General features: G+C 41.9%; 1 protein-coding gene across 1 annotated transcript in view; it reads right to left on the bottom strand.

Moving 5' to 3' along the window:
* ydjc (YdjC chitooligosaccharide deacetylase homolog) overlaps nt 1-14830 on the bottom strand; it is a 28915-nt gene that overhangs the window by 1814 nt on the left and 12271 nt on the right. Inside the window, exons 3-4 of the mRNA XM_078554464.1 lie at nt 8916-9015; nt 5874-6051 (exon numbers count right to left, since the gene is read on the bottom strand). Of these exons, the coding sequence (XP_078410590.1) occupies nt 5874-6051; nt 8916-9015 (278 nt within the window). The remainder of the gene's footprint in view (nt 1-5873; nt 6052-8915; nt 9016-14830) is intronic.

Raw genomic sequence — 14830 nt, 5'->3', positions numbered from 1 at the left:
ACAACAGAAATAGTTTTTACCCTGTTACCTCGATATCTTAAACTTCAACCAAATCACTCCTTAGCCTTAAATTGCGGGGAACACAACCCTTTGTTTAATCTCTCCCTGTAGCTTAACCCTTGAAGTTCAAGTATTGTTCCAAAAATCCATGTTGCAGTTCCTGCAAGGCCAATATATCCTCCCTAATAGTTGAAACATGACTTCCAGCCCTTACTACTCTATTCCTCCAGATATAAAGACCAGCATTCCATTAGCTGCCTTCCTATAATCTCACCATATCCTTGTATTCCTTTCTCTTACAAGTGCTTATATAGCTTCCCCTTATATGCATCTATGCTATTTGCCATAACTACTTTGTGGTAGGGAATTCCACATTCTAACCACGTGTTCTGGGTGGAGGGGTTTCTCCTAAATTCGCTTTTGGATTTATTAGAGATTATCATATATTTATCACCACCAGTGGGAACATCTTTTCTACATGTACCCTATCAAACCCTTTCATTAAAGAATTCTATCAAGTCATCCCATGGTATTCCCTTCTCTAGAGAAGAGCCCTAGCCTGTTCAATTTTCCCTGATGGGTATAAACCTTGTCAGTTCTGGTATAAGTCTGGTTAGTCTTTTATTTGCACCTTCTCCACTGCCTCCATGTTCTTGAGACCAAAACTGTACGCAGCTCTAAGTGTGCTCTGACCAAGAATCTGTGTTTAATGTGATTCCTCTGCTTTTTCTATTAAAAATGAACACCAGTGCTTTTTTAATGGCTTTATTAATCTATATCACTGGTCAAGTTGGTAGTTGGGATTTTTACTCTATTAAGAATGCAACAGTTAAGCTGAAAACATAAGTTGTCATGTTTCAAACACACTACGCTTGTACTTCAGTATAACAGTAATTCCTATAAGGTATCAAACGTGCAAGACAGCTTGAATGGTAACAGCTAAACATGGTTTAGAAGGAGGATTCATGGCTAACTTAAAACCTTTACTCACAATTTAGGAGGTTTAAATGTTTGCTCCGTTGTAGTTAACTGCTAAATGAACCTTAAAAGGAATATGTTGCAAAGCAATTATAACTACGTTTGGAAATACAGACAGTAAAAGACCAGCTTGGTCCATCGAGCTGATCCAAAACAGCATGGAACTGAGCATCAGGACTAGTCTGAACAAAATCTACTTAAGTGTCAATGAATGCATTCTGAATAACATTTTACATTTGTATTAATTAGTTTGCAATAACAATGCAATTTTAGTTCCCTCTATTGTAGTTTATCCTTCTTACATCCTCCAGATGAAAACCAGTTTGTATGCTGTGAAATGTTGGAACTGTTTTGCTCACTTCCATACTATTTTGAATAATATACTATGATTACAAAATTAAGGTATCCTGCATCAGACTTGGGGTACACAATAAAGGCAGCAAGTGTCAAAAGTAAAGACCCGCTGCTCTGAATTAGAGGTAGTTGTAAGGAAGAAAGTTTGGAGTAAGGTTTGTGGATTATAAATACTTTCAAAGAATGACAGTTAACAAAAATCTGAACTAAAAACAAAATCAAGTACTGGAGTTGATGATTTAGTTTGATAACCTTTGATTGCTGCCAGACCTTTTGAGTGTTTCTAGCATTTTAAAAATAACTTAAAAATTACAGGTCAGGGCCACAGACACATGGGAATACCACTGCCTTCAAGTGACACACCATCCTGACTTGGAACTAAATTGCCATTCCTTCACTGTCATGGGATTAAAGTCCTGGCCTTTTCTAACAACAGAGTACCCACAGCAATGGTTCACAGGCAAATAGAGATGGGCAACAAATGCTGGCCTAACCACATCCCATGAAAGAAAATAGTGCCAAAACAAAAGTAATCTGATATTGAAGTCTCCTTTTGAAAGCAACAATCTTTAACTAATTGATCCAAATGACAACATTTTGTAAAGGTGTGGTGGGCCCCTATGATCGGTTAGGTTTGAACAGAATAGCCCAGCATTCCTGTGAGAAGGAGTTAAAGATATTGGGTGTTAGTTTTGACAAATCTTAGATTAATCCAAGGATAAAAGGATCAGGTCAAAGCTTGGCAAATAGATCCAGGTTAGAGTTATATAAACTGACTGTAAAAAAAAAAAATCCTAGTTTACATATTATACACCAGTAGAAATGTATTACAAGGATTTGGACCAATGTTTTGCCTTCATTTCATTTTTTTAACGTGTGACATCTTAACACTTGTGCAGCTGCAAAATAAATGTTAAATTGACAGAATAAGGTTTGTGCAGTACATTCTAGGCTGCATACTCATCGAGGCAGCTTTGTGGAAGTGTTAGTTTGGACTATATTATGTTTGAAGATCTGAGCTGGTTAAACTTTTGAGGGCAGTGCCGAGGTGCTATCTGTCAAGCGGACATAAAAGATCCCATGGTACTATTTTGAAGAGCCCTGGTTACTATTTACCCCTTAATCAGCCTCACCAAAGCAAACTTACAGGGTTGAGCTTGCCATTAAATATAAAAGAAATACTGTATAAATTATGCAGTGATTTATTTTACTTTGCGAGCTATTTTGGCTCGGAATGCACAGGCTCCACTTGTACGGTACATGTATTTCAAGTTGCACTTTGATTTTTCCGGGTGAGAAATGTCCAAAGGAACCCAAATCCAGCTTTAACATGGGTTCCCATAGGATCAATGATTTACTTAGCCCCAATTTTCAGGAACGCAATTAAAACTTTGTGAGGACTTAGTGTATCATACTGCCGTACGCAAATTGGTTGCCATGTTTCCCTGATGTTGCAAAAGGTACTACGCTTCAAAAATACTTGATTGGCTATAAAGTGTTTTGGGACTAGCTAAGTTGTGAAAGGTGCTATATGAATGCAAGTTAAACATAAATCTGATATTCAGTCACCTTTATTGTCGAGTGTCCTACAGACGCTTATACTTGGTATTTTAAATCTAGCATTGGATGTATTAGAACTCCAATCTTAGATTTATCAAAGGATGCAGAGTTGCCCTACCACACCCACTGGGAACTCCATGACATAGAAAGAAAAGGCTTCTTTCATGATTAACAAAAATGGGAAATGCTGGAAATACTCAGGTCAGGCAGCATCTGTGGAGAGAAAGGGAGTTAACGTTTCAGGCCGATGACTATCAGAACTTTCTTCCATGGATACTGTGGCTACAAAGTTTTGCTGAACTGACAGGCATCAGCAAATCAGACATCTGTGTCTCAATCAAAACAAAGCATCAATCCAGGATTTCCCAAAGACGTAGAAGGCACTTTCAGAATTGAGTATGGAAATCGCAGAATGGCAGCTCAGCCTGCATTTTACTGCCCAGGAAGCGTTAAATTTCAAGAATAAGAAAGCTGTATGCCTTCCTCTTCCTGGGAACATTTCCAAGAGGTTATCTGAGTAAATTAGCAAGCCAAAGGTTTATGCTGCAATTCTAGTAGTAATGATCCTTCTGAGGTAGAGGACAGAACTAAGGCTTGTGCTGGATATGGCACAACAATGAGATACTGGTGGCATTCCGTAGGGATCGTTCCCTCCGGGACACCCTGGTCCTCAACCCCCACCTATGGCACCTCCCCATGCCCACGCAGAAGATGCAACACCTGCCCCTTCACTTCCTCTCTCGTCACCGTCCAAGGGCCCAAACAGTCCTTTCAAGTGAAACAGCATTTCACTTGTATTTCCCCTAAAGACCCAAACCTCCCTGTCGCTTGCCATTTTAACATTCCACCCTGCTCTCTTGCCCACATGTCTGTCCTTGGCTTGCTGCATTGTTCCAGTGAAGCCCAACGCAAACTGGAGGAACAGCACCTCATCTTCCGACTAGGCACTTTACAGCCTTCCGGACTGAATATTGAATTCAACAACTTTAGATCTTAAACTCCCTCCCCCGTTTCTTCCCCCTCCCTTTTGTTTTTTCCAATAATTTATATAGATTTTTCTTTTCCCACCTATTTCCATTATTTTTAAATCTGTAATGCCCTGTCAGTCTTTCCACCCCACCCCCACTAGAGCTGTACCTTGAGTATCCTGCCATCCATTCTTAATTAGCACATTTTCTTAGATAATATCACCACCTTCAACACCTCTTTGTTCCTTTTGTCTGTGACATCTTTTGATTATCTGCTCCTATCACTGCTTGCTTGTCCCTACAACCCCCCCCCCCCCCTCTTTAAACCAGCTTATATTTCACTCCTCTCCTAACTTTACTCAGTTCTGCTGAAGGGTCACGAGGACTCAAAACGTCAACTCTTTTCTCCTCCACCGATGCTGCCAGAACCTGCTGAGTTTTTCCAGGTAATCCTGTTTTTATTGTGAATGAGATACTTGATTCATTGTAACTGGTCAATCCTTCCAAGACACAGGATTTGTTTATGGGGAGGTTGGGGTGGGGCATTGTCCTTCTTGGAACTAGCTTCGGTTGACTCATTAGTACAACAGGATGTGAGTAAGTACCATCTTTCATGGTACTTCTAGCCCATTTCTGCAGCTACAAAGCAGAGGTGTTAAGCACAGGCTTGTTAGCTGTAGTTCAAATGTTCCTTCTTGATAAGTGTAATAATTACACTTATTAAATCTTTCAAATGACGTCAGCAACTGTCCTGCAGAGAATATATCTTTTGATTTGAGGGTTTTAGGCTGTCAAAGTCTGACATGTCATGAGCCTAATCTTCCCTGTAACAAACTAATAGGCTTACTTAAACCAGTGCTCTTGAAATGCTAGTTCAGAGACTCAGAAGTCGCTTGAGATGCAGATTTTAAGTCTTAATGCGTTGAGAGCTTTTGGATAAATGCCTCCAGTATCCACGCTAAAAATCCAGAAATAGATTGAATTCTGATGCTGGTTGGTGTGCAATTTTCAAAAACAAAAGTGTTGTAGTGTTGAATGCAGAGAGCCAAATTATTACTTGTCAATTGAAAATTTTAACATTTAGATTTTGTTAGACAAGTGTGTTAAGGGTTACCAACCAAGGCAGGTAGATGGAGCTCAGATACTGACTGGCCTATTCCTGCTGTGTTCACTAGATTGGTCCCTGGGATGAGGGTTCTCCAATGATGAGAGGCTGAGTTAATTGGGTCTGTGCGCTCTGGCATTTAGATGATTCCGAAGGGGCTTGACAGGGTAGACACGGAGGTTGTTTTCCCTGGCTGTGGAATCTAGATCATGGGGGCGTAGCTCTGTCCTGAACGACTGGCCCCTTACCCTGAGGCTAAGGTGGAATTTCTTCACTCAAAGGTTTGTGAATCTTTGGAATTGTCTACTCGGAGGGTTGTGGATGCACCATCATTGAATATTTAAGGTTGAGATCGACAAATATTTAGTGTCTCAGGGAATCAAAGGATATGGGGAGAGGGTGGGAATGAGTTGAATCTGAAGATCAGCCACGATCATGTTGAATGGTGGAGAGGCTACTGCCCCTATTTCCAAGGCAAAGCAAAACTGATGCAGGAGATTCACAAGTTGAAAACTGGTCCCTCATGCACAGGAAACAGTCAACAGGAGGATTTTAAAAAATCTTCCACCAGCCTTTGGGAGAAGACCACACAATTTTCATTTGATTTTGGGAAAATGTCGGAATTTTTTTCTCTCTTCATTTGTATCAGATAAACTATGTGGAGGGGTAAAAAACAAGGATAATTCTACATCGGCTGGGGGTGGGAGGTGGTGAATGAGCATGACCATATCTGTCAGTTGACTGCAGAGGTGGGAGATGATGTGTATTTGGGGGAAGGAAAGTGATGAAGGTGGCAGTAATATAGGCTTAAAATAAACTCATATTATTCACAAATTAAACTTAATTGCCTTATACCTGCTTCCAGAGCAGTTTGTTATTTGCAAAGTAGGAGCTCTGTTGCCATTTACCTGATTCCATGTCTTCGAAATACATCTATAGAATTGAATGCATCTTTTTCCACCTGTAGGTAGAAGTCCATTAGCTGCTGTCCTATCCAATCACAGTCATGTAGGCCTGGTTCTATTGGAACGCGGGTATACTTGATCCCATAATCTGAAAGCACTTGTGCAAATATATCTCTAATACCTGTGTACCAGAAAATAGAAATACATGAATACAATAGCTCTGTTAGTTTTCATCCAGCATCTTATTTTGATGCATCAAGCATCTCCACAAGATTCATAATTAGACTTTGACATATTTGGTACTTCTAATTTGATCTAGTTTGGCATTTTAAGTTATGAGTTCGATACTAAGTCCTTTCAAAAAGGACATTCATTTAACATCGCAGTTATCCCAATTTTGTGTTCATGATACGATGTCTGAGCGCAGTCAACCAAGAGCTTTAGAAGGAAGTCTTGTACAGCTTGGTGTGAAGCAGTGTGATTTAGGCCAGAATTTTCTGGGCCCTTAGGGGATGGGCAATAAATGCTGGTCTAGCCAGCAGCACCCACATCCTGTGAACAAATAATTTAAATAAAATGGTGGGGGGGAGGTGTTTGGGATGGGGGTAGTGAGCCTGATATCTTCCTGCTGCCATGTCATATTGCCAGCAGTGGGAAAGATGGTGGCTGTTGGAAACCCAATTGAGCCACTTAAGTGGGTAAAGGGCCAATTTCTGCCTCTGAGCATTCGTCTGTGTCGGGATGGTGCAGGGGGAAGGGCTGTTGCTGCATTGGGAGACTATCCAGTGAACCCTGGTCTTGCAGGCTCCGGGGAGGGTTAGGGGTAGGCAGCCTCCTTTGTGGTCATACCCTGGCTCACTCAGACGGGGCCTCTGTCACCTTCAGCAAATGTTGCTGCCAGCAAATCATGGCCACCTCCTCCCCACCCCCACTTGTCAGGACCTGGCTGCCTGGTCCCAGCTACCCCCAACCTACCTACCTCCACCCTGAGGACACCTGGCCACAGAGGTGCCCTCTTCTTGGAGCTGCAGTGTCAGCAATGGCCACTGCCAGCACTGCTGAGCTCCCAACCCTCTCATTGGATCCATGGCTCTTGGGAAGGGTTGCTGTCCTTAATTGCAGGATTTTATCCTTACTGGCAAAATTGGCTGTCGCTTAGGTGCAAGTCCGAAGGTCTTTGGTTCAATTCCCACTACAGAGACGTGAGTACATAATGCTGACACCCCAGTGCAGTACTACACTGTCTGAGGTGCTGTATTTTGGATGTGATGTTAAACTGAGGCCCTGTCTGATGTCGCAGGTGGATGCAAAAGATCTGAAACTATTACTTGATCAACAGAGGCTTCTCGTTGGCCAACATTTATCTCTCAAACAACTTCACTGAAAACAAACTGTTTGATCAATTATCTCAGCTTGGTTATCTCAGTTCCAACTTTATAATGTTGGCTACATTTCAAAATTATTTAGCTGCGCAGCACTTTGGGACACCCCGAATTGAAAGACGTTAGAGAAATGAGAGCCCTTTTCTTCATTAGCTTACCTCTGACTCTGCCTAATGTCAGGAGAGGAGCTGCTGCTTCCCACTGTTGTAACATCATTTTTTAAAATCAGCTGCCCAGGAAGTGGAGCTCAGTGCACATCCAAGCATGTCAGATCAGTGGCACGATACACCGACAGCGTCATATCGGAAGAGGAAACCAGTAGCTGTTGTACAATACTCAATTATTTTAGGGGTTAGAAACATTTCCCCCACATGCTGATTTCCAACAGCCATCAACACAATGAGAATTTGAGGCACGGGTCAGTACCCCCTCATATTGCACAGCTGGACACAGGAGAATCAGTAGGGGGACCTTCAAAGCTGGGTTGGACAACTCCCTTCCTGTGAAATTGGGCCTCTGCATTTTTCTAAAAAGAGGTAAAAGACTACAAAGAAGTCCAGTTTAGGGGGTCAACCTTCTGTGCTGGACTGCACCTTTAGGACCAAAACCCGAATCAGCTCTGCTTTGTTCAAGGTTACCAGGCCTGCGCACAATCTGCACGTGGCCTTACTAACAGTTCTTAAAGGAACCACTGAAGGTAATCACCCAAAAAAGGTAAGTTTTAAAAAAAAAAAATCAGGGGTCTGAGCTGCTGTCCGCTACAAACTACAGAACTCACCTAGGTTCTCTGGTCAATGCTCGAGGCTGATGAATTCATGCCCCATAACTGGGCGCACTCAGCACTATTACTGTGGTTGGGGGTCCACGGTCCTGTCATTGACATATTGGGTGCACGCAGCACATACTGCACTGGGATTTCACCACAATTAGGACACAACTGCATTTCTGCAAGCGGTTTTTATTTTAAGATGTTACCCGCATCGCTCTCCCACTATCATATTGGCATCAACTGCTTTACCATCACTGATATCAACACCGGTTTTCTAATTGTCCCTACCTAGAACTATATAGATTCCTGCAAAATATGCCTCCGGTTGATCAGTGTGTTATTTGAAGAGATTCGTAGCTGTCCATTAGAATCAGGACCTGCCCATGTATAGCTAACTGACGTGAGGAACAGATTTTATAAACGTGCGAATGCATAATTTCAGGCTCTGTACCTGCGATTTTCTGTCCACTTTAATGAATGAAAATCATGTGGGGAGTGAGCACATGCCAAGGTGAGGCTTCCCACTGATGGTGCAGTTTTGTTACATCGGCCCTATGGGGTTGCCACCCTCCGATTCTGGTTTACCTTCATCAGCATTTTGCTTGTTGGGGAAATCTGAGAAACAGTGCCGTAACTTATCTTGTTGAGACACCTGTGGCATTTTCCGAATATTTCAAAGCTTACACTGAGTTGTTAAAGGGTCATCGCTAAACTGGTGTTAGTAAGCACTTAGTACAGGGAGGTGAAACTAATATACGGGTCCACAGCAGTTTTCTTCTCTGCAATTCAGAAATTCCCATTTAAAATATTTTTAAAGGTAAATGTTTCTTGGCTGTGCCCCTTTAACACCTTTAGTTGGAGGTGAATAATTACATACTTTCCATTAGTTCTTACCTGGTAAGACATGAACATGCTGATGTCCATCCATATGTTGAGGTAAATGTCCTGTCAGTTCACAAAACAGATCTACTTGCCCCCTTAGCTCTTGATCTACCTGAAAGGTAAAATTGAGAAAGCAGATAAGAATAAATCTGATTACTCTGGTAAAAGACAGGGTAGTTTAAATACTTTAGTAATAGAAAACATTGGGCACATGATGCAGCAACTTGGGATGTGCAAGTGGACTACTTTGAGAAAAAGCCCTGTCTAGTGATTCAAGTGGATGTTAAAGATCCTACTCCACCACAGCAAGGCCTTCTCCAGGTTAACATTCCCCCTATTCTCTCTATACAACCTATACTAGCAAAAAAAAACCACCTTTCGTCTTATCTTTGGTTGTAGGATCTGACTGTATGTAAAACTTGGCATGCTTGAGCAGCGACCCATCCACCAACTTAAACACTCACTTCTTCCACCACAGGCAACATTGTTGTACCACCTACAAGATGCATTGCAGCAACTCACCAAGGCTTCTCCAATAGCAACCCTCAAATCTGAGACCTCGACAGTCCAGGATGGGGACAGCAGGCGCATGGGAACACCACCAGCTGTAAGTTCCCCTCCAAGTCATGCAGCATTCTGACTATCACTATTCCTTCACTGTCACTGGGTTAAAACCCTGGAACTCCCTACCCAACAGCACTGGGAGTACCTTCACTACATGGATTGCAGTGGTTCAAGAAGGTGGCTCACAACAACCTCAAAAACAATAAATGCTAGCCTGGCCACATTCCTTGAATGAATAAATTAAAACAAACATCTGACCACATAATAGTCACTGCTCTTCAAAGTAACAGCTGATAAAGTACTTTGTCTCTCTGAAACATTTCAATGGCAAACAATTGTAATGACAGTGAAACTGACAGCTACCTCTGGCATCCACACGTGTTTATGATATTTCAGCTTCTACCTTTATCCCATGTGTCTGTCCCAATCTTTATTTTTCTTCCTGTGAAATTTTTAAAAATGAATGATAAAACATACTCATTACTTCTTGTTTTGCTGTCTGGGAGAATTCTTCATTGTGATTGGCTGCTTATCTTGTTTGGTGACAAAGATGCCCTATAGGTGTCTCCAGAATGAAATTAACACCAGGAAAAGTGAAATCCAAGCTATAGAGCTCACTGGGTCTTTGTGGACAGTTTTCTTAGACATCAGCGAGTGCTTTCACTTCACCGTTGATCACAAAAATCTGGACCACTATATAAACACTAGTCTGTTCTTACCCTACGAGAACTCTCATGTGAATGAGCATTAGCACGAAGTAGGATACAGATCATATTCCACAGCCCCTAAAGTTTCTGTCATACATTGGGGAGAGTTTAGCTGTCGATTTCAATGGTTTACTATGTTAATGTGTAATGAATCCCATTTATCTATTCCAAAGAATTTTTTTTTTCCACAAGTTAGTGCAGGTTTGCCGAAATCCAGATGTCGCATTTCAAAAAGACACATTTGTTAGATATGCAAAGCAATTTAAAAAAAAGAGAATGATTAAGTCAGGTATTTCATGCTGGAGGCTGAGCAGAAAACTTTACGAATGGAAAATACCAGGGACGCTGGAAATCTGAAATAAAGACAAAATGCTGGACGTACTCAGCAGGTCAGGCAGCCTCTGTGGCGCGAGAAATAGAGTTAACGTTTCAGGTCAACGATCTTTCATCAGAATTGATGAAAAAAATCATTGACCTAAGAAAGATTACAAGGTACATCTACTCTGCAATGTCTCTCATCCAGCAATAATTTACCTTATTCTGTGTTAATAGCAACTAGAATTTATAGTCTTAAAGGACATAGTTTCACTCCTTTTGCAGAACTCTACCTGTCATTATCTACTGGTTCTCATAAGACCACATAGCAAGTCACCTGTGATTTAAAGTAGTATGAACAAACAAAGGCAGCTTTTTGAAATATACAGACAAACTCTCCAGCAACAGAAATACCTGAGGTGCAATGCCTGCAGTTTATTAGTAACTCTATATAGGAGCAGTTTGTGGGTGGGTTTAGAGGAACACCGTTTCACCTTACCAGTGGAATAATGTAGTTATTTGTTTTTTTACTATACTGCTCCTGTCCTTATAAAATAGGGCATCATCTAAACTTACTGTAAAAACAAGTCTCATGTCCAGCTTGTATCATTTACACTCCAGTCTTTACACTGTTATAAAATCGTATGGAGCCTGCTCAGCTCATTGTGCCAATGCCAGCTTTTTGAAGAGCTGCTCAATTAGTTCCACTCTTCTGCTTTTTTCTCCAGCCTCCCGCTAATATTTCCTTTTCAAGTATACATCCAATTCCCTTTGAGAGTGACTGTTGAATCTGCTTCCACTGCTTAATCAGGCAGCGGGTTCCAGATCTTAACAGAGTGAGTAGTTAGAAAAAAGAACCTTGTATCCCCTCTGATTTTATTTGTCAATTAACCTTAAATTTGTGTCCTCTAGCTGCTGACCGTTGTGCCAGTGGCAACGATTCTTAACCCAGCTGCCAGAGGAAACAGTTCTTAGTTATGTACTCAAAACCCTTTACAGATGCAAAACACTTTTTAAACAAATTGTAGGTAAGTAGGTATTCAAGATGGATTCCTCTTGACCTGGAGCCTGAAACATAGAAAATAGGTCATTCGGCCCTTCGAGCCTGCTCCGCCATTCAATATGATCATGGCTGATCCTGTATCTCAACACCATACTCCCGCTCTCTCCCCATACCCTTTGTCACCTTTAGAGTCTAGAAATCTGTTTCCTTTTTAAATATATTCAGTGACTTGGCTTTCACAACCTTCTGTGGTTGAGAATTCCATAGGTTCACCACCCTGAGTGAAGAAATTTCTTCACATCTCAGTCCTGGATGACCTACCCCATATCCTGAGACTGTGATCCCCTGTTCTAGACGCCCCCCAGCCAGAGGAAACATCATTCCTGCATCCAGTCTGCCCACCCCTGACATAACTTTATACATTTCAATGAGATCCCTTCTCATTCTTCTAAACTCCAGTGAATACAGGCCCAGTCGACCCAATCTATCTTCATACGACAATCCTGCCATCCCAGGAATCAGTCTGGTGAACCTTCATGGCACTCCCTCTATGGCAAGTATATCCTTTCTTAGGTAAGGACACCAAAATTGCACATAATACTCGAGGTGTGGTCTCACCAAGGCCCTGTACAGCTGCAGTAAGACATCCTTGCTCCTGTGTTCAAGTCCTCTCGCAATGAAGGCCAACATACCATTTGCCATCTTAACTACTTGCTGCACCTGCATGTTTACTTTCAGTGACTGGTATACAAGGACACCCAGGTCCCTTTGTACATCAACATTTCCCAATCTATTACCATTTAAATAATACTCTGCCTTTCTGTTTTTCCTACCGAAGTGGATAACTTCACACTTACCCATGTTGTACTGCATCTGACATCAATTTGTCCACTCACTCAACCTGTCTAAATTGCCTTGAAGCCTCTTAACACCCACCTCATTGCTCATATTCCCACCGAGCTTCCTGTCATTAGCAAGACTTGGGAAGATTACATTTGGTTCCCTCATTTGGTGCTCTCAATGATTATAAAACTTCATCGAAGGTTTTATAGCAATTTATTTATTTCCAATTAATCGATCAATCTCAGCGATTTGAAACAGCTCCAATGACGTGAATTATCACATCAGTTCTCAAAAGCTGTGATTAAGTTGCTCTTGTGTTCTGTTCATTTTGCCACTAATTAGTTATGGAAGGTGTAAAATTCTAAATGTGCATATCTCCTTAGAAAAGCAAAATTATACTATTTATTTTTCCAAATCCTTTGGCTGCAGTCAACTACAACTCTGCGATACTCACTTCAATTTCTCCCTCTCCCTAATGAGATTTCAGGTTAAAAGAACAGGCCATTGTATAGAGAGATGTCATTAAGTAACTGCTCTTGAATATTGAAAATGTATATATATATATATATATATACTTTGAAGTTAATCAATATCTAGAGCTCTATATTATTCATGTACACTTCAGCTAAATGAAATCAGCTCTGTGGAATAATCTGACAGAAGTTGGATGTCATTCAGGGTCTCAACACACTTTTTTTTAGATATTCATTCATGGAATGTGAACATTACTGGCAGTGTCAGTATTTATTGCCCATCCCAAACTACCCTCGAAAAGATGGTGGCGGTATATGTAAATATGCGCATTATTCAGTGCTTTAATTAAAAGAAAAAAGTGTGGGGAGGGGATTACAGCTTCCCATGTGGGAAAATGGAGAACATAAATTATTGAAAGTCAGATAAAGCGCATTTATTGTTACCGAGAATGAGGGTTATTTATTTACCGCGCAGCACTTCGTTTCTGAACCACTTTGGTCTGAGACAATTAACCCTTTCTGATAAACGTGATACTTTTTCTCCTGAAAATGCGAGAGATTTCCAGGATTCAAAAAAAAACTTCTTTTAAATTTCAAGTTAATTAGATATCCACGTGGACGGACTCTTTCTTCTGGTTTGAGTTTCTGAACCTAGTCCACTAGATGGCAGAAACAGAGCTGCAATACAGTAATGGGCTGCTTGCACTGTCTATGTACAATAGTCTCAGTCTGTCATTAAAGCACAAAGAGAGGCCAGAAGGTGGTAATGGTTTAGTGCAGGAGGTTCTTTTTTCCCCTGATATACCAACGCCCCTCCCTTTGGAACTTCATGTCCAATGGTTGCTGCATCTTTCTAAAGATTAAAAAAGGGGCAAATTTTTTTCTTCGGTGAAATCTCATCCAATGGGGAGCACATATTGCAAATATGCATCCAACCTCGCTCCCTCCCCAAGGTATTTTAGCTGTTAAATTAAAGGGATTATATCTAATTTACTGTATGTCATCTCTATGCGTTGAGAAAAATGTGTTGGGACGGTGTGTATTTTCCTCTATCGCTGGATAAACAGCTAGACCAATTAGAATGGAGTTGGGGACTAAATGGAATCAGGGACTGTAGGAAATGGAAGCATGGGCAGGAAACAACCTCCAGCAGCTAACATTTTCAAATAAAAGCAATGGCTTGACTTTTTCGTTGGGCGCGTGCGACTGACGGGCCCCCGACTGCAATTTCACGCTGGGTGGACAATTAACGGCCAGCCAGTGTGAAACGTGTGCTGAGATAGGCTCAGCACTGCCGGTGAGGGCGGGCGCCGACGTCACCGCGGGTTCTGGTGAGCGCTTCCCAGCGAGCTCCCTGACGGCAGACAGCTGCCTCAAGGAGCTGCGGACCTCCACAGAATAAACAGCACAAAAATGCCGCAAGATATGTCCAATGCAGCCTGTCAAGCACCTGAAAGCATTACCTCAGAATAATAGTACCCAGATATCTCTCTTCATTTTACTTCCCCCACGGAGATTTCATCCCGTCCTGTGCATTGAGGTAAAGGCCGCCTGGCAGATTGGCCCCATCCGCCAAACATAGGAGTGGACGGGCCACGAAAAATCTCTTTAAAATTGCCTCCTTAATGGGCTCCATTGCCCACTTAATTGTCGTTGGGTGAGCTTCCGACTGCCGCGCGCAGCGGCCAAGCGAGATATTGCATGAGTGCGTGATGACGTTGGGAGGCTCGCCAGACGTCATCTCGGGCTATTTCGCGACTGGATGGGTTGGGGCGCGTGTCCGCCCGCCCGCAGGATGTAAAATTCTGGCCAATCTTTCCATCTAGTAACAAAAATACCCTTCACATTTTAAAAACTTTACACAACAGCTTGTACTTCTAGCGTGCCTTTACATTCCAAGGCACTGAACAGAGCCACTTAAGGAGATATTAGGTCAGATGACCAAAAGCTTGGTCAAAGAGATGATTCTAAGGAGTGTCTTAAAGGAGGAAAGCAACGTGGAGGGGTGGAGATTTGGAGGGG

The sequence above is a fragment of the Cetorhinus maximus genome, chromosome 12 (assembly GCF_964194155.1).
Source record: "Cetorhinus maximus chromosome 12, sCetMax3.hap1.1, whole genome shotgun sequence".
Taxonomy (NCBI): domain Eukaryota; kingdom Metazoa; phylum Chordata; class Chondrichthyes; order Lamniformes; family Cetorhinidae; genus Cetorhinus; species Cetorhinus maximus.
This window is presented reverse-complemented; position numbering and strand designations above follow the sequence as displayed.